Source organism: Ptychodera flava, chromosome 7 (genome assembly GCF_041260155.1).
Source record: "Ptychodera flava strain L36383 chromosome 7, AS_Pfla_20210202, whole genome shotgun sequence".
In the NCBI taxonomy this organism is placed as follows: Eukaryota; Metazoa; Hemichordata; class Enteropneusta; family Ptychoderidae; genus Ptychodera; species Ptychodera flava.
In genome coordinates, this window is record NC_091934.1 from 46,236,626 (window position 1) to 46,256,598 (window position 19,973).

Genomic DNA, 19,973 nt, shown 5'->3' on the forward strand with positions numbered 1-19,973 from the left:
TCCTACCAAAAATCAACAAAATTGGTGGAAATAAGCTGTAATGTTTAGCAGCTTTGTCCCCCCTTTTTATGATGTGTTGTTAATAGTTGTGTAGATGTGTGTATGGGCAAGGGGTCATAGAAGTGATTGGGCATAATGCTGCTCATTAACTCATTGATAGATAATTATTAGATCACTAGAAATCTATAATATTTGGAACTTGAGTTGAAATGGGTAATATTGACATCAGGGGACGTTTCCATCTAAAAAACAATGCACATTCAATGCACATTCACCCCTTGAAATAGGGGTTTCAAGGGGTATGGAGCTCCTAATTAAAGTTATTTGCCATCTCGTAAGCTGTTTACAATATGTGATTAGAGATAGCGATTAAGTGGGTGTACAGGGAAGACATCTCTGCCTTACACACTTCACTCATACAGATAATCGTTCGCCTTGAACTTCTTTGAACATTGTACCCTAATTTTCACAGAATAGGACCTATAAATATACTACAAGCCATATGTTAGTTCAAATTAATAAAAGTAGGAACAAATTCAGATGTCCTGAAATGATAATACTGTTGTCAAGGTTTACACGAGACCGAGTTTGTGCCGCTTCACTGTACAATACCTTGGCATAAAGTAGTACCGGCCGAACTATTGGTATTGAAGTTGTTGACTGAGCGTTATGTAATGTCTGATTATATCTGATATAACTACTTTAGATTGCATATTATCAGTGCAGAAAGAGCCCAAAAAAGTGCACTGTTTTTTAGATGCAAGCATCCCGTCATGATGCAAAAGAAAAGCTAGTTGTATTATGATGTGTATTATGTAAGTACTTTAGCATGATGTTAAAATTACTAATTTGCATATGAAAGAAAATGGTACAATCATGTATCTTTGCAACCAACAGATGGTTTGTGGATTTAGAATTTTTAACTCACATGTTCTCATGTTCAGACACATGAAGAATTGTTGTACCAAGTGTCTGTGTATGTCTGAACTGTCATTCGATTGGTGCAGATTCTCAACAACAACTCATCCCATCAGAATCAAATGAGATGTATATTTCTGTTTGAGAGTTGCAAGATGTGATTAGTTTTTTGTTGATGAGCCGTACATAGTTATTGCTAATTTGCATAATTATGCATAGTCAGGTATTTTCAAAATGACCTGATCAGATCTGATGAATCCTATTTCATATATTAATAATATAAATATGTGAAACTTTTCAAGGCCATCTAGTATTTTAGCAACAGTGATATCACTCATTTGCATATTGCAGGTTCCTGTCAAGTAATTCTCAATTTGCATATGTGTTAAACATTTTAATTTTTGTGTTTATCTCTCGAATGCATTAAGTTGTATTGCATTTTGCAACACATGGGAAAAGACAGTTTGCAGTTTCATATTAGTGCATAATTAGTTTCATTAGTAAACTTTCACCATGAATCAACTGTGGCGAAAATATAACGTTATCTTTGAGAATATAAAAGTTTCTATATTTACATGTTCAGATGTCAGACTTGACGCTGTACAAGCACTCCACATACCAGTACTGCACATGTCCATACAGGTATTCCTGAACAACAGCTTAATTCTCATCTGGCTTTCCCTTGCCTCACAATCACAAACATCAAGATTATGTAGTTATCCAGTGCTTTTCCAAAATAACTGTATGGCATTTCTTACCAATATGTCCAGAACATTAATCATGATATTGCACAATGCTAATGACTACATGGTCTGTCATGATTGCTGGTGATAAATTTACTCCATGGAATCCAACATATTTCCATTTAGCTTTTACTGAAATTTCAGTGATCCATTTTTGTCAACACAAAGGTAGAATTGAAGTCTTATCTTGATTTATTGGAGAACAATCAAAGAAAATGTAAACAGTTCATAGCAAGTCATCTAGCCATTGAATTAATATCATTGCTTGTTATCAACAGAAAACTAGTTTTTGAAGTCTTTTACTTAATATAAGACAATACATTTTCATGTCGTAATATTTTCTGTGACATAATCAGTGTAGTGAATTCCCTTTTCAATGCACTAATAAAGATTCATGAATATCTGTCTGGTTTATGCAGCATACATACTCATTCTTTGTTTTATACTGCCCATACGATCTAAACCAACTTTGGTCAGTCACTGAAATTTTATTTAAATATTTATTAACAGGGTGTATAGCCAGGTCTTACATGGATGATAAATTGATCTTCTTCAAAATAAATTTACTTTCAAATAGTTTTCATATGTGTTTAGTTTGCTTCAAATATTTTACAATGGATAATGAAACATGACGGAATGATCTGTCAGCATAAGGCGTTACCAACAGTAAATGCAAGTTATTTATTCAATCTCAACATCCATGTTCATTTTGAATTTTGATTCGGTCAGTATTGATTGCACACCGATTGCCTTTGATCTTGGTGTCATTCAGTGAATTGTCTCTTCAAAATATCACTGTTTTTGTCATCTACCGATAGTTTTTATTGTATGATGAAATAAATGCTGCTTGTTGCTGGTTCTTGCTCCCAAAAGTTCTTCATGTCATGTGACTATGTTGTTTTTGTTCAGGAAAAATTTAGTTGATGTAACAGTATTTGGTACTGTTTTATGGAATTGGAATATGCTCATTGGACTTGGTATATAATAATGAATACACAATTGGCTGGCCTGTATTTATTAAGAAACACAAATGCTTTCTGTTTGTAATCTCACCAGGAATTTTGCCTCCTAAAGTGAATTTATATAATTTCAGTGCATTAACTTTGAATAATTAGTATGCATATGGAAAGTGAGGTCCAATATAATAATGATATTAGAATTGAATATTTTGCTCCCTGTTTTCTCTGTTGATACATTGCAGTATGATGTATGAGTACATCATGTACATCATCTTTTAACCGACATGTGCATGAATCTGTTCACTGCAAAACTCATGGGTCAATTCAATGTTTTTTGTCAAGATACATAATGCAGGCTGGATGTGATGTTGTTCCGATGATTATATCTGTTCAAAAAATTTTCAAATGAAGTAAGGTTTAAAATCTAAAACTCAACACTGCATGTCGAATATGTTTGATATTTGGAACATTTTAAAATATGTTAAAATAATGATGACATATGCAGAAATGGCTCGAGCTGATTTTCATATTGTTAGTCAAACCAATTTGCTCTTCAAAAGCATTTGTCTGATAACTACCATATTTAGTTTTTAACTTTGAAGGGATGAACTCAATTCAAATTATGTTGAATGAGGGTGACATTTTCATAATTCTATGTGTATGATGTACATTTTTATGGACATTTTTTCCATTTTTGGTGGAAACAACTTGCCTACATATATCCATATCAGATAGCTTTCGTATTTGTGCAGATATCTAAGCATTTCTCAATACTGATTTAGTCAATGATGACAACATTTGTATTCATATACATGGTAGGCTAATTTCTCAGTTTTGCTCAAAACACCTTTTTTTTCTGAAACTTGTATAGAAAGCTTTCAAGTTTGTTATATTAAAACCAAACTGACATCAGTTGTAATGGGATGGCAGCATGGACCACTTGCTCCGTTTTTTAAGAAAACCTCACAAAACAATGATTTATGGAATTTTGTGTTACTGAATATGAAATTATCAAGATTTGATGAGTTTTCAAATATTTCCATTATATTCATCCTCAGCAATGTTTTTGTCATGTCTAATAATTTTCATTTCCATAATATGTTGTGGAGATCAGCTTTTCAAGTATTCGTGATCTCGTTAGAATGTCTGCTAGCACAGGTAGATGTAATACAAGCTATGTCTTCTGTGTTCCCAGAGGAAGGAATACTTTCTGGTATTGACTGATTGTTATCATGACCCTACTGGTACAGTAAAGCTCTATCCACTGCCATATTCCCCTGAGAGGCAATGCATTCCTGTATTGACTGATTCTTATCATGACCCCCAATGCCTTGTAAAATTCCTGATGGTGACATCTTGATGGATGAGTTTTATGACATGGCACACAGCATATAATTTCCTAGTGCTACCATTCCATCTACCATTTGTTACTATACAAAACCTTGAAGTATCGGTAATGGTTTTACTGCAAGACAATGAGCTACATGATCCACTGAAGCACATTGTAAATCTACTAAATTATTCAGTGGCATATTGAGTCCATCCCATGATATGCCATGGAGAGTCCGGTAATTTCAACTCAAAATGTTGTTATGAAGGCCTCATTGAAAATTAACTGAGGGACATTTAGGACTGTAAAGTATACCTCTTTTGAATATGAATCTAAATTCTGCCATGCTGTGAGACATATTCCTCAATATATATGAATTATCACTGTTGCTGATGTAGGTCTGTATGTTCCTATACCACTATGATTGTATGGTATTTTTGCACCTTGTAAGGTAGAATGCCCCTCAGGGACAGATATGCAGATTCTCAAATTTTCACAATACTTTTTTGAACTAACACATTTGGGGGCTTATTTGGAAGCTCAAGGAGTAAATTAAAGTTTCACTGGCTTACTTTTGTAAAAGTTGAAAATTTTTTTGTTTTCCGAATAGAGTTAACACATGACAGACTGCCATCTTGAATTTCAAGTGTTAGGGAAATATTAGGTACTATCTTTCTTGTTCTGAATTTTGCACGGTGACCACTGATTTTTATTCTAGATATCAAAGGGAATGGTTTAAAGTTTTGGTATTTACAATTTGAGGAATAGTTTAAATTTTTAAATTTCGATGTGCAAACTAGTACCTTAATATTGTGTCAAATCTGTATACACTGTCTTGACTAAATTAAGTAGCACTTAATGGCCCACTATAGAAGAAATACAATCTGCCTGTCACACTAATCCACAAAGCCTTGGTGCAAGTGGTGTAAATTGTAAGTACAGGAACAGACTGTGCAATAAACTAAACCTTGAAATTAGTGATAATGTTCATAAGTTAAACAAAATGTTTGAAACAAATAAGCATTTTATACAAAGACATAGTTTTGCCATTTGATTTTTAAATTGAATGTTTGACATTACATAGAAAGCTTGCAATATTCCCACTATAAGGCTGTAAATGTTGATACATTGGCTCTCACAATGATTTTGACCCTTTCTGATGTTAGACATGTACTATTTCTAATGAGTTGGTGGGACACTTTCATGAGTGTGCACTGACCTGATCAACAGAACAAACATACAGCAATGGTGCATATACGGTTTTATAGTTGATAGATGGGACATGCTTTGAAAGCTGGGTTTTTTCTTATTGTGTGTATCTGCAGTTCTCAAATCTGATGAAATTCCCGAAGTTTGATGTGGATCTGCACTCAGATCAATAAAAGCATTTACTGCAAATATAATTTAATCTTCAATATTGTTTATTTGGTAACTAAAGGGCAGCATTAATGAAACATAAACATTATTTTACACAAAGTATCGTCTTGGTCAACAACTGCACATGTTGACTTTATATAATTTTCCATCCAATTCTTATGAACAGCTCTCATTCCAAATGACAAAACCGTTAGGTAGTTGTAGAGCATTCTTTACCTCATCAACAACCCCAGAATCAGTTTTTGAAAATGCTGATAAGAAATTTTCACCATCAGGTAATTGCATTCCTGGGTATTGATTGATAGTGTGTGCGGGAGTGTGAGGTGAGCTATGCATCATGGGAAGTCAGCTTCTGTATGCAAATCATTTATACCATCCTTTATGATGTAAAATAAACAATTATGAATAATAGATTATGCCAATTATGAATAATAGATTATGTTGTGTTAATTTTGTGCTGTTTCCAATTAAAGCTGTGTTGAACAGGATAAAAATAGAATTCAAATCTGTAATTGTAACTTCCAAAAGACATTTGTTTAAATTTTAGCAGCCTTCTTTACTTATGAAAGCAAAACTAGCCAGTCTCCAATGTCTCAATCCTGAACAGCTTGAAGTTCGATAAATGTTCAAATCATGTGGAATTAAATATTCTCAGCGTCATGGTGTATTATATATCATCCATTTAATACCACTCAAGATTAATTTCCTGTATGTAGATCAATTTACACTCAAACCTTGGATGCAAGAGTTATGTTTGCAAGCTGATATTGTGTTGTACACAGTTTATATTCTGCAGTACTGATTTAATTGTATCTCTGTAGTACAATTATTTATTTTAATATATTTATAAGTATTTTCATCACACGGACATCTGTAGTCTGGCAGAGACCCTGCGATTCGCGTTCTTCCCTGTTCATGCTGTTGGAACACGCGCGCGCCCTTCAGAGACGCGACGCGAATCCCAGGGTCTGGACGTTCTTGCAAGCGACCGGTCGGATTTCTGCCTGATCCGGGTACTTTATAGAACTCCACACATCCATTAATCAAATAAAAAATGACAAGTACCATAGCCAAATTAGAAATGAAAAATAAAACCATACCGCGTATATAGGTTTACTAGCTACTAGTATATATTCTCTCTGCCCTGTTAGATAGGTGTTTCTTTTGAAGTCACAACCCTTATGAATATTCATATACTTTCAAAAACCGACAGTCGCTGTGTCTGGCAGCGCGTAGCGTTCGAATGCAGTCCCATCGTGGGCGCGCACAAAACAAGGCACAGCGACTGTGGAGAGTCTAGGATATCTGCTTTGCAGACTAACTCAAAGTAACCCAGCAAGTTGAATATTATTCAACATGTGTGCCAGCAACTGCATGCATAGACATTTGTAATTACAGCAAGTTATAAACAATAAACTTTTTAAATGAAAGTGTTTATTTTCAATTAAAGTTGTATAAATTATGTTCATACATGTCCTGTATTCGTAAAGCAAGTTAAAATCATAGTCCTGGTACACAGTTGTACAATCTTTGTCGGTGAAACCAAAAACTAAACGTTGATAAAATTCATTTAAAAGAAGCAATAGAAAACTACTAGTCACAAAATATGATACGTCACGTATAAATAAGTTGATAAAATAATAAAGTTATAGAGGTAATAAAAGCAGATTTTGTGGTTTTTTTGATAGGTGACTTTTGTTACACTGTTTAAATTGTCAAGCAGAGGATTTCATTCCAGAGAGGGACAATATATTTATATTTTGAAACTTCAAAAGCAATTTTTGCAAATGTTGAATAAATGATTACTTTTAAACAAAAATTCTGATGATTTAGTTGTTTTAACTACACTCTCTTTCTATATTTTCTTGCCCAGTCACAGACAACCATCATATTTCATAAATATATTGGCTCTCTCAACTAAAACCATCACAGGTCTTTATATTCATACACCTACTTATAATAATTATGACAGTACTGGTAGTTGCATATGTGTATTGTATAGTTCTCAGCCTTTTGACAACACTTACACAAAGAAACAGCTGATATTTGGCTACTCTGTCACACAGCCTAAACATTAAGTGAAAAATCTACAGAAAATGTGTTTTGAAAGGAACGTACATCTGATTAATGGTGTTATGACATCCTGTGGATGCATGCATTCACTGTTATCACAGTCTGTGCAAAAAACCACAACAACACAGTAACAATTAATCTCATGTAGTCATTGGTCAGAAAGCGGCTTTGTGTATATCCCCATGTAACATCTGGTTTGTAATATTCAAATGAAGCTCCATAAATATAATGAAGATTATTTCTTTTATTGAACGTTAACCCATCAGAATTTTGCAACTTTTGTCATGAATAGATGAACAGATAGTGCTTTAATTGAATTGTGTTTTGTATTTTGACTTGTTGCTGTGTTGAATAACAGAGTGTAGACTGGTATTGTGTCGGATTGTCACATAACTTCTAACAGCAAAATGTTTTCTCTAAGGGAAGATTGGGTTTGACCTCAGTTCAGTTAATAAACTTTGTTACTTATTTTTGATGACTTCATTTTTCCCTTTTTTTTACACATGCTCATTACACAAAAATCTGTACTACACTTCTACCAGTGGATTTTTGCAAATTTTGTGTGCATTCTCCCACTCAGCTTGTGGTTTACCAAACAACAAAGCCATCATAAAGGATAAAAGTGTAACCCAAATTTCCCTTCAAATTGTGAAGGAAAATAACAAATTGTATGTACTCAGTAGACATCATCAACACTTTGCAGTTGCCTGTTGAAGTTTCATTCAGTTGGATGGGAGAGGTTGTTTCCATCAAAGTGAAAAAATTGTCTGTTTAACTTGTGTAACAATCAGCTTGAAGCCCCTTTTAAACAGGCAAAATCTACAACTCATAATGAATTGAAACATATGAAAGCTGATTGTAAAAGGGATCAATTGTTGATTTTCCTACATCTGACGTAATGATTTAACATGAATCTACAAATCTAGAAAGGTCATGGGTCAATCATGCTGTCATATACAAGTGTTAAATTTATAATAAAGCTATTAATTGTTGAAAGCGTCATTTGGGCCAATGTGCAAATGTGCATAAAAATTGTCATGGTTGTGGCATCTTCAACATTTCAACCCATTTCAATTGGATGAACACAAGTAGAGAGGAAGTTGTCAATACTGTCATATTTGATCAAACAATGACAGCTGTGTTTGAATTCATGGACAGGGGAGTTGAGGTGAAAGCCAAACTCTGCGACATGGGAATTGTTTGCAATTGAATATGAATAATTGAAATACTACAAAGGAATGTCATCAAACATTGCTGCTTTCTTATTTACTATACTAGTGACATTTATAGTCTGCACACATATTGAAATTGTCTCTCTTTTCCCTGACTTAATTAAAACTGTCATATTTGTTGATTTATATGCTATTTGCATGTTACCATGGTGTCTGGTTTGGCAACTGTTTTTTCAATACAATGTTTTAATTATGATCATCACATCAGAAGTTGAATTACCTGTAACGTTTTTGTTATCAATCCCTTTAAGTGCTGTAAATTTTCCCATCAAACTGTTAGTGTGACATTTTACCAATTTTCATGAATTCTTCTGTAATTTTTTGATAATTTTGGACCACATTGGCATTACTTTTCACAGGCTATAGTTTTTGATCAAAATTTAGGGGACAATCTAAAAAAATTGTCTAGATCTGAAAAAAAAATTAGGAGGCTTGTATTTTTATGACGGAGATAAAAATTGACTTTGGCATTTAAAGGGTTAAAGGTATGGAAATCGATCCCAGGGCCTAGGAGTGGCACATGTAAAACAGTGTGTATCTTTGCGTCAGAGGCGGAATAAATCTATTTATCGAGGAAATCTTAATCCCGACTGCTATGTTTGTACGCACATAGAGCCAGTCGACGTTAGGGACACAAAAAACAACACGAGGAACAAACAGGCAGTGGTTTTGAACAAAATCAATGTACCTGGTACTTCACCGATGTCTGTAACTCAGTACATCGTACATGAAAATATTCGTAGCTTGACGCACGTTGAACATAGCTCGTATACAAGTGACAGCGGAAAGCCCACAGAACTACGTGTACAACTATAACAGCCACTCATGTAGTTGGCGCTCAGTGAAGATTTTTCGATCAACAACTTTGACGGATGATGGACTGACCTTTTCTACCGCAATTGTTATCTCCCTCGATTCAGCACAAAATTTTCGTATGGACTATTGATGCGGTGTTTACAGTTGTTACGTAGTGGTAAATCCTAGTCGTATGTACGACTGCTGCGTAAACAGTCACTGAATTAATTTTGCTCGCATTTACGAGCACTGGATATTACTACCGTTTTTAATCGAAAACCGTCCGTATACGCACATGACAGTTGTGACAAAAACAACACAAAAAATCTGGCGTACATTGTTACTGCATTACTTTGACCAAAAACTCACCCAAATGCCGAACGGTGATCATACAGAACTCTGCTGCAGGTTTCTCAGAAACGACCCCAAACCGACCGGGTCCCAGTCAACTGTGCCGGGCTCGACGTCTACTCTATCAGCGTCAACTCAAACTTTCACTCCAGAAAACTTTACCCAGCCACAAACTGGGAATATACTAAATTTACCTTGAAAAAATTTCAAACTTTGTTTCGTATTGAAAAAATCTTACCGGGCCACGGAGCAAATTAAAAAACCAACAAACCCAACAGAAACAGTGGAATGATCATTAGTGTGCAAGGTCGCTGTATTATATGTCAGGGTGAAAAAATCTAGCTTTGAAATTTCTGGACTGTACAAACGGCGGGGCAGAATTATACAAGATTACGACCAATGTGTTACCGCCGATGGTACATAACGTACTGTTGATAGCAGGTAGTTCGGTGTCCAGTGAGAACACGATTCCGAATATATCACGGCTGTTGATTTGAGCTGCCTCCGATCGAAAATTTTCAACACAAAGACATGATATCAATAATTTTGCGAGATTATAAGTACCCGCTGTCTTCTCGCCAAATAGCTGCGATCAAGATCATTATGATAGAAGCAATTGACCGCCGAACACCTGCTTGCTGATCTTATACACAACGTGTAAAATTGATTATTCCTGCTGAGAAATACGACAGCAAATATTGCAATGTGAATTTCTTACTATCTTCCTCGCAATGGTTTTGCATCTGTGTTTATTTTATCACGGTCACTGGACCATTTCTGACGATTTTTACTAACAAAGAATCAGTTCACACTCATCGTGGGAACACATTGCAAAGACGTTCATAAAATTTTCATCACATTCATCACATTACCGTAATCCCCGTTTCAAAGACGTAGGAAATGTATAATGATTTGTTTATCTTGAAAAATCCCGAACTGAAGCCTCTAAATACAAAATGATTTTTCTTCTGAACAACTTCCCGACAACTTGACAATCACACTCTGGTCATCACATGGCGGTTGTAACCGTACATGTGCTGCTGCCAATGGAGAATCAAAAGACTTCAAATCAACAGTCAAAACGTATGGAAAAAGTATCAATATCCAAGCAATGTAAAACAATAATTTTGATAAGGTCAATTTATTGTATATTATAAAAAATCTCCAGACCACTCGGAAACAGCGTAAGATTATGATCTCACTCATTCGAATACTACACTCACACGGTAGGGTAAAAATATGGGAACTCAGATCGTTATATACTGCTTCCGTCAAACGAGTCCGCTTATCTAAAGACGGCAAAAATGGTAAAAAAGACGGTAAAATGACCATAATTATTATTGCTTGTCTCTGTAAATTTTGCCGACTATTCGTTAGTAGTTGTCGAATTTCTTGAGTTTGTCCGAAAACTATTTCAGTGAATGACGTAAGTTTCAAGACACCCGAGTGCGAACGCAATATCGATATGGAGATAGCAAAATCAGTCACAGACAATCGAGGAAGAACATAAGAGTCTATTAATCTGCGATTTAATTCATCCTAGGTTACCATGAAAGTAAAAAAGGTAATGTTGTGCCCTGGTTGGGAAAGAAAAGTTGATTAAGTTTTCAAAAAAAACGTCAGCTAATACTCGAACAATTTAGTAAAAAACTAGCTCAGAAAAACGTATAGAGAAGAACGACATCACCGATCACGGCGATCTTCAGATCTTTTATCATGTTTCAGTCTGAATGGTCAACATTTGATGCTATAATCTATGTCAAGTGTCTCTTTTTGGTCAAATCCGACAGAGATGAATCAATCACGATTTAGTTTCATCGCCCCGACCCGACAGGAAATAATGAAGCTCATGGGCACCTGTATACATGTAATCGTGGCATGAACGTATCCAATGCCCGTCCACTGCATGAGCCATTGACCGTGCATCGCGAGCAAACAACGGTTTTGGATGTCACGAGAGCATTTTTTTCGCAGTCTGTGAGCGGTTGAGTGGTTTGGGTAGGCTGCATACATGTAGATCGGAATCGAGTTGATTTCGGCGGAAAACAGTTAGAAAGTAGTTTTTCGTGCTCCGTCCAAATTGGATCCGCATGTTGCCGGTTTTGTCCATGGTAATCAGCAGAGCTGTGGTGGGAGGCCGTATAACGCCGGGAATACACGTCATCGTACGCAGGGCTATGCCACAACACACTTCCAAAGGCGATCTATCGTAAAATATCGTACTGCAGGTCAACAAAAACATCACCCATTCATAGGCCTACAGGTACACATATCAACGAACAAAAAGGGAGAGGCAATCTGCTTGAAACCATGAAGTAGTCCGTTTGTGTCTGAATTCATTGAGGCGCGTGTTCAGTAACCGTTGGTCAAGTTTTTTCGTTCAGTAGTAAGAATCGTTTATTCATTGTTGACATCGAAATCGATCCGATGTACACAACAAATGTTTGATCGTTTGCACCTTTGCGCGTCCCCTCGTGATTGGCAGCTGTTTGAATGCTTTCATCTATTGTTCGTTGGACGCTTCGAACACAGCATCGAAGCAGTTTTGGCATAAAAATCAACTTAAAATGGAAAAAATGAGAGAATTTCGCCAACAGGGTGATGCCACAAGTATTCACAAAACGTAATATGTTGGAACAGTGCTTTAATTTACACCATGGTTGTTGAAAGATCCAGATTTTCGGGAGCATTCGTTGACGTTGTTACCATGTGCCACTCATGTTGGATTATGAATCCCCAGGGAGATAGGGGGTATTTATAGGCTCCCCCTGCCTTTAAGTGAAGGTAGCCTGTAGTGACATTTGGGACTAATTAGGATGAATAACAGTAGATCTTAATCTGATTTTTTTTGAGTTCTTTGTTTAATCAGCAGTTGTATCATCATGCTAATTAGTCACTTTAATTCTTTAAGCACCATAGTTTTGCCCAAACCCATTGTTATCAATAGTGAATGTGGACCAATTTACAGGGAATTATGGGTGAACAGGTCGCAACATTTACCAAAGTCGCATTTGTCATGTTTGAGGTTGCTTTGCATGACAATTGATTATTGTTCGGTGTAACCTGTCCAGTTTTGTATAGAACATATTTCATTTCAAATTATGGCAGCCTCTGGCATGTACAAATTAGTGGTAAGTCTATCTTTCTATCTGTAATTATTTTGAGATATAGCTAGGTTATTGTGACTCCAATATTGGTAAACATCCTTCTACATTTGTTTGAATGTGGACAGAGAAACATGATATGGGTAACATTATTCTCTTCTCTGCTTGCACTGTCTTGTCATAAGCAATAAAAACATAACATTCCATTAGTAGTCGTCAAACATTTAAGATCGGCCATCTTGTTTTTTGTACGTTGTATAAGATGACATGTTGCTGTACTGACACCAGTTAGTCTTTGCACTTCGTGTATATTTCTAACTAAGATAACAAGTGATTCATGCAAAAATGAGATGACATGTAAATATTTTGGGGGCAAAATGATATTTTTAAGGAAAATATTAGGTTGGACAAGTTTTAATAATTAGTATAGGTGCAAATGTAGATGTCATTAGATTTGCAGAAATGTGTACCTCAATTGTTATAGTTCTTTAAAATTATTTCTATGTGCAGCTAATTACAGTGCATAAAACATGGTATTCATCAACGCTGTGAATTCATGTTGATTTGCATTCTCCATTTTGAGGAGTTTGCATTTTTTTTTGATATTTACAGTTGATCACAAGTTTTGGTGTGGTACTATATAATTGATTCTTACAATTGCATTTGTTTCACTCAATTATCACTTGAAGTCCTGCATTGTCAGCTTTTCAATTTTCACACATGATTCTTCAGTGGATTGTAATGTTCATTCATTGAGATGAATAGCTATATTAGTTGCTGGTATATATGTACCCTGTGTTTTATATTTGGCAGTAAGATTTGTCCCAAATGCCAGGATAAAAATAGTGAGCTAGAGTTCAACCATGGCAGTCCTTTAAACTGTAGACTTGATATCAACCTCAGACTGTGAAATGCTATTTTTTTACTTTTACTCTTGTATTAAAATGTATAACTGTTTTTTTATAAATTGTAATTTCCAAATTAATTATCATGTATTTGAGCAAGCAGTGGAAGAAGTTCTCATTTCTATTAATATACTGGTATTAGTTGATAATATCCTGTTTTGTGGTGACAATAGTTATTCATAAACTGATGCTGTGAATAACTTTTAGTTCATATGTATTAATAGGATGATAATATTAAAATGGAACAATATCCTACTGGCAACCTTCTAAGTAAGAGGTTTTTATAAATCAATTTTTTTCGTATTTATTGAGTCAAACCACATTGCAGTAATTATGTCGAAGGAAAATGACTTGTGGAATGAAATAAGCCATGTGTTGTCAAAGATTAATGTGTCAATGCTAGAAGTGACAGATGTCAGCCTTGTACAGTGTAGCATGAATCATACGGAAACCCAAATTTAGCAATTGAAATGACACTTTCCTTTCATAATGAATGTATACTCAAATGTTAATGTAAAGTGTAATTCTTTCAAATGGACATTCAACTCAATGATGTGTGGTAAAATGACCACAGTTATGGAGGGAAAATTTAACTGTTTGCTGTGGTTCACAATATTCAAGAGAAAATATCGTTTATTGTTTGCTATAGTTCACAATATTGAAGAGAAAATTATCTTGACATTTCAGAGGAAACTCTACCTGTGCAAACTTGAATAGAACATTACCTTGGGTTTTTAATCTCTGTGGGTGGCAGCTTTTTTGACTGATGGATGAAGACCTGTCTGTCAGAAATATTCCTTGCTAACTCATCAAATATGTTGCATCAAATTGTAGTTTAAATACTCTAAAGTAGGACATTCCTCACAGTGGCCTTGGAAATAAATGATCTTGATGGGTTGTGATTTAAATATAAAAGATTGACCTTAAGTATGGATATACAAACGGAAATGCAAGCGATAATGAATAGGAATATAAAGCAAGTTCATCCATTGGCCCTGGGAAGAGTCTAAATCATTCTAAAAAATTCTGGTTTTAACAAAAAGTTGACATTTAGTAATGCTGTTGCTTATTTTCTCTGTGTGTTGTTTTCACATTGTTTTCCATCATGCCAGCAATCTCCTATGCATTGTTATCTTCATCTGTGTTCTTATATTGACAATATAAACAAACATATTTTTAAGGGTTTGTGAAAACTGAAAATTTATTTTTTTACCATATTGTAGATTTAAAATATGCAATATTATGGCCATTTTGAACTTGAAATATTTGTAAAAGCTGGGTTATTTGTTTCCTTATCCAAAACCATGCTTGGTGACCCTTGATTTTTATCCCTCAATATTAAAAAGAGTGGTTTAGTTCAAATGACTTGAAAAGCCACAGAAATCTCAATCATCCTTTTGTAGGAGACAGAAAAAAATTATTCTTCTATCATTTCAAATTTTCATAGCTTCAAAGGAAACAGATGTAATCATGAGTTGATTACACAAACATTTTTTAATGCAAATGAAATGTTTCCTCTTAGTCGACTGAAGGCATGAAAATTTGATGAGGTTCAAGTTAATATCAGGATTATAGAAACGGATCATAAATTTATAATATTTTCTCTTGAATTTTTAAAACAGGCCACCAACTATGAGAGTGATGCAGCACAAGAAGTTTCCAGGAATGACAGACCTGATAAAGCAACTTTCTTTGAAGATGGAGTTAGAAGGATTGGTAAGTTTTCATTTCTTAAAATTTGATTTCACATATATTATGCGAGACAGACTGGGGAAAAAGTAATTTTAAAGTAAATGTTGTCTTTGATAGTGACTGTTACAATTATAATAGCTTAAGGGAGAAGGCGCCTCAAATGTGAAAGACAAACTTTTGCTCAAACTTTCTTAAATGAAACTTTCGATCATTCTCTTACCAAACCAAGAATAAAAAATCTGGGCTGTCCGTGCAAAATTTGGTACTAGAGAGACAAATTACCTAAGATTTCACAATATTCAAAATTCAAAATGGCTGCTATCCCTGTATAAACTCTATGAAGAAAAATAAAATTTCGATTTTTTGAAAAACAAAGACTGTAAAAACTTTTCTTTCACCAAGAGTTCTAAAATGAATCTCCACAAGTTGTAGATGAAAAGAAAAGAATTGATAAAATTTGAAAGCCCGAATTTCTGTCCCCGAGGTGCATTCTACCTTAAATATACCGTTAAATCTCAGGGTATCCTTCTATGTACATGCTTATAACATGACCTGTTCTTTAGTTCTGGATGTCAGCAAATGGCAATGTGATCTCAGCATTCCTATGTCAACAAATTCCTCTCACATGTTATAATATACAAGCATGAATTATTGATGATCATAACACCAGGAATCCAGAATTGTATACAAATTGTTGCAACAAAGCACTTTAAGTTTAAGAGTGTAGACAATATGGTACAGTGAACAGGTGACTGTGTTCACTGCATACTTTTTATTAGTGCTTTCTGTACTGTTTGTTCAAAGCAACTGCCAACATAAAACTCTGCCATCTTTTCAAAATTGGCAGCTGACATGTTTTTCATATGTACACATTTGACAGGAGTCAACATTGCCTGTCATTCCTGTGACAGCTTGGATTAGCAGCCTAACGTATCCCATGAGTGCATGTTTTGTCATATTTGTCTGAAAACAATTACATGCTAGTCCCTGCTATTTAAAATTAGTGTACACCTGGAAAGTGAAAGACTTACAAACTTTTGCTCAAACTTTCCTCAAGGAATACTGGTATTTCAATCTCTCTCTTTCAAAATCAAGAATAAAAATTGAGGGTCACCATGCAAATGTTTAAAAGTTTGAGCAAAGGTTTAAGTGTTTCACTTTCAAGGCGCATACTACCTTAATACAAATCCATTGTTATCAATGATGAGTATTACCTGTTCACATCGTATTTGGATTAGCAGCAGTTAAAGGTATACTGTCACCTGTTCAAATTTTGCCACAGTTACCATGGAAAGAGAAAATCTAACCAATAACAAATTTTAAGTGGGTGGCTGCTTTTTAAAAACAGCGCCCTCACATGGGCATTTTGAATACCAAGGAACACCCTATTTGACTATATATGAGCATATTTAGATTACAGGTAACTGTATACCTTGAACTCTTTGAACACCGAGTACACTTCTGACATTGTGTCACAATTGATCCATATACACTAGATTACATCCTTGTGTATGAGGAAGAACATCTTACGGAAAAGCAACGGAGGAAGAAAGAAGAAAAAGAGCGGGAACAACAAGAAAAGGGCAAGAAAACAGGAGATTCTGATGAACAAAAGGAAGCGTGGAGGCGCAAATTTCTTGACAATCTGAAGAAAATAGGAGTGCAGGTGGAAGAAGATATCATAGAAGGAGAGAAAAAGACAATATTTTACGTCAAACTACATGCTCCATGGGATTTATGCTGCTTTTATGCAGAAGAACTCAACTTTAGAGCACCATTACAGGTATATAGATGTGTCAACTTTTGATTTTATACATAAATTATACTGTTATGTACAAGGATTTAATTTCAAGGGAGGGGTCATCCCATCTATGGTTGTGCATATGGGACTCATACAGCAGGTCTGTTAATATGCACAACATATTCCAACATCCATTGCCCAGATCCAAAATTTACAGTGGTGGCTTAGACTGAAATCAGTGACTGTGGCTGAAACAGCTTCATATAAAGAAAGGGAAGCAACTAAAGTTGATTTAGAAAAGTCTTGCTGTGATCAGAAAGCTACAAAACTGGTGAACTATGAACGTGCATCAAATGCTAAATTTACTTCTTATTTGCTTGACATTCATCACCAATTCCTTGGTTAGACAGTATTTATCAACCAAATGAGATGACTTGAGGAATTCAAAACTGAAAGAACAATGACCATGAATTGAAAGTTCAATGACCATGAATTGAAAGTTTGATGACCATGAATTGAAAATTCAGTGACCATAAATATAATGGAAACTTCTTGAGACAGTCTACCCAGGGCATCCAATATTTTTTCAAACGGATGGTTTAGACAAACTACTTAGAGAGGTCATGGCGAGTTGGCAGGTCATGGGTGTACTCTTTGCTTTCATAGATGAGAAAATTTTATACTGGGACATTGCCAGACACACTTTGTGAAGAACTGGTTAATTTGTTTAGTGTCCTTCTAAAAGTGTAGTTCAGCTAAACTACTGTGCTTTGTAATTCCCATTCTGAACAATTGAATTCAAAGATTTCATAAGGATCTTAAGTGCTTCCTAATTTTTTTAATTGGTTTTAAAATTTTAGTCTGGTCTAAATGTTATAGAAAGTGTGATAATAATTGTGCTCAGTGTTATCAATAGAATGTTAATCAATACTTTCTTTATGAATATTTTATGCTTTAGTTTCTATGTATTTCAAAGAAGTAAGGATTTTATTGAGATCAGCTTTTTCACAACCTGTAAATATAAAATTCTGATAAAAGTATTCTTGGTCATCATAGTTATTCTCTCATTTAAGTTGTTTTGTGATTATCTGACAGTGCAGCTTTTAACCCTGTTTTCTGTGAAAGACTGACTTATGTTTTGTGGCCTGAGAGAGATCATAGTTGATGGTATTGATGAAATATCCGGTATTACAAATGCATGCAGGGGCCAGGCAATCTCACTGCAATACAGGATATATCCTATTCATTCTGATGGCAATGCCTATATCAGTTTAGTTGCTGGTAGTACTGCATTGTATACTGTATGCTATTAAAAAACAGCAGAGGATGGTGTATTGGGCTATCAACATAGAACACTGGAGTTATTTTTATGGAGCATGAATTGTTCTGTTCAACTGAGTAATAAAATGGCGTGGATAAACAAAATGTCAAAAATAAGCATATGTTGTCAAGCCATTTTTAAGTGAGTTTAGATATAAATTTAAAAGGTTTTACCTGCTATATTTTGTGAAGTTTGGCCAAAACACGGTCCCATCGGCCAAACATTGTAACAGTTTGGTTGGGTTTTTTTGACACACAGGCACACTCGAATCCCAGCAGTAACTGGTCAGAGAAGGCATTGAGTAAAATACATATCCCAAATATCATGGCAATTGATGTACCCAATGTTCCCTATGACTACTTCACATGTACATTTAAGAAGAACAAAATGGACAGGTGAGTGTTAACCCTTTCTCCTCTGTGGTTTGAACCAATTTCATTGTTTTCTGTGGTAAAAATGGACCTCTAGAAAGGGAGACAGGGGTGAACAGGTTAAAAAAAGATTTCTATTCCATATGTTTGAGTGTGAAGGTCTGATGTCATGAGTTAATCAATTAATCAGACAAAATGTTGCAAATTCTTGGCATAGTAAAAATGCTCTTAAAGTCCAAGAATAGGACTAAAATTTCTGTTCATAGATTTTTGAAATACCATGCTCTTCAATTTGCAAAATAAAAAAACTCTAAAAATTAGTGAATAATGGTCTCTTTATACAGCTGTATATGAATATATGGACATGTTCATTTATAAATATTCAAAAAAGTTTTTGCCAAGCTTACACAGGGCAGACCATTGTTTCTATGATATCAGGTTAGGAAAATTAATGCATGATTGCCATACTAAATGAGTTCATGTTTACAAATGGCAGATATTCAAATAATTAGCATATGTTGTCCAAATATTCTCATATGTTTGCCTCACATCTACCCCAAGACAAGCTGCATAATGTTTGGTGTGTTTTTTTTTATCTGGGAGGAAAAAAAACATTTAAATAATGTTTGTCTTTTAAGTCATAAATTTTTGTGACAGGTTTTTGAAAGTTGGAGTAATGAAACATATTTCAGTTTTGTTGCTATAAATAATTTACATCTATACATCAACATGACCCAGGCTTAGTGTTGCATATCACCGGTGTATGATGCACTCCCTAGCTTGTTCTAAAAACTATACCATTGACATGCAATATTTTGACTTTTACCGCTCTAAAAAATGATAAGGTGATACGATGTAAGCCATACAAATTTTGATGTCACAGGACCACTTGAACAGTATTGGATAACCCATTGGACCGTACAGCTGCACATTCATTGTATCATGAATAAAAAAGAAAAAAAATCATCTCAGTGAAGGTTCAGACGTCACTTGACATTTTAAGAACCTTTTGTATGAATACCATTTTGCAGGACACGACCTCTTCTAGCTTTGATATTCTC

At 34.8% G+C, this 19,973-nt stretch overlaps 1 protein-coding gene across 2 annotated transcripts in view; it reads left to right on the forward strand.

Moving 5' to 3' along the window:
- Positions 1-19,973, forward strand: part of LOC139137711 (anoctamin-7-like) — a 74,532-nt gene that overhangs the window by 25,624 nt on the left and 28,935 nt on the right. Inside the window, exons 1-4 of one of the 2 annotated variants that reach the window (XM_070705954.1) lie at positions 12,813-12,909; positions 15,410-15,503; positions 16,976-17,262; positions 18,800-18,936. In XM_070705954.1, coding sequence (XP_070562055.1) covers positions 12,880-12,909; positions 15,410-15,503; positions 16,976-17,262; positions 18,800-18,936 — 548 coding nt within the window. In that variant the 5' untranslated portion in view covers positions 12,813-12,879. Of the gene's footprint in view, positions 1-12,812; positions 12,910-15,409; positions 15,504-16,975; positions 17,263-18,799; positions 18,937-19,973 lie in introns of those variants that run through there. The other variant, XM_070705953.1, reaches the window with a different exon arrangement.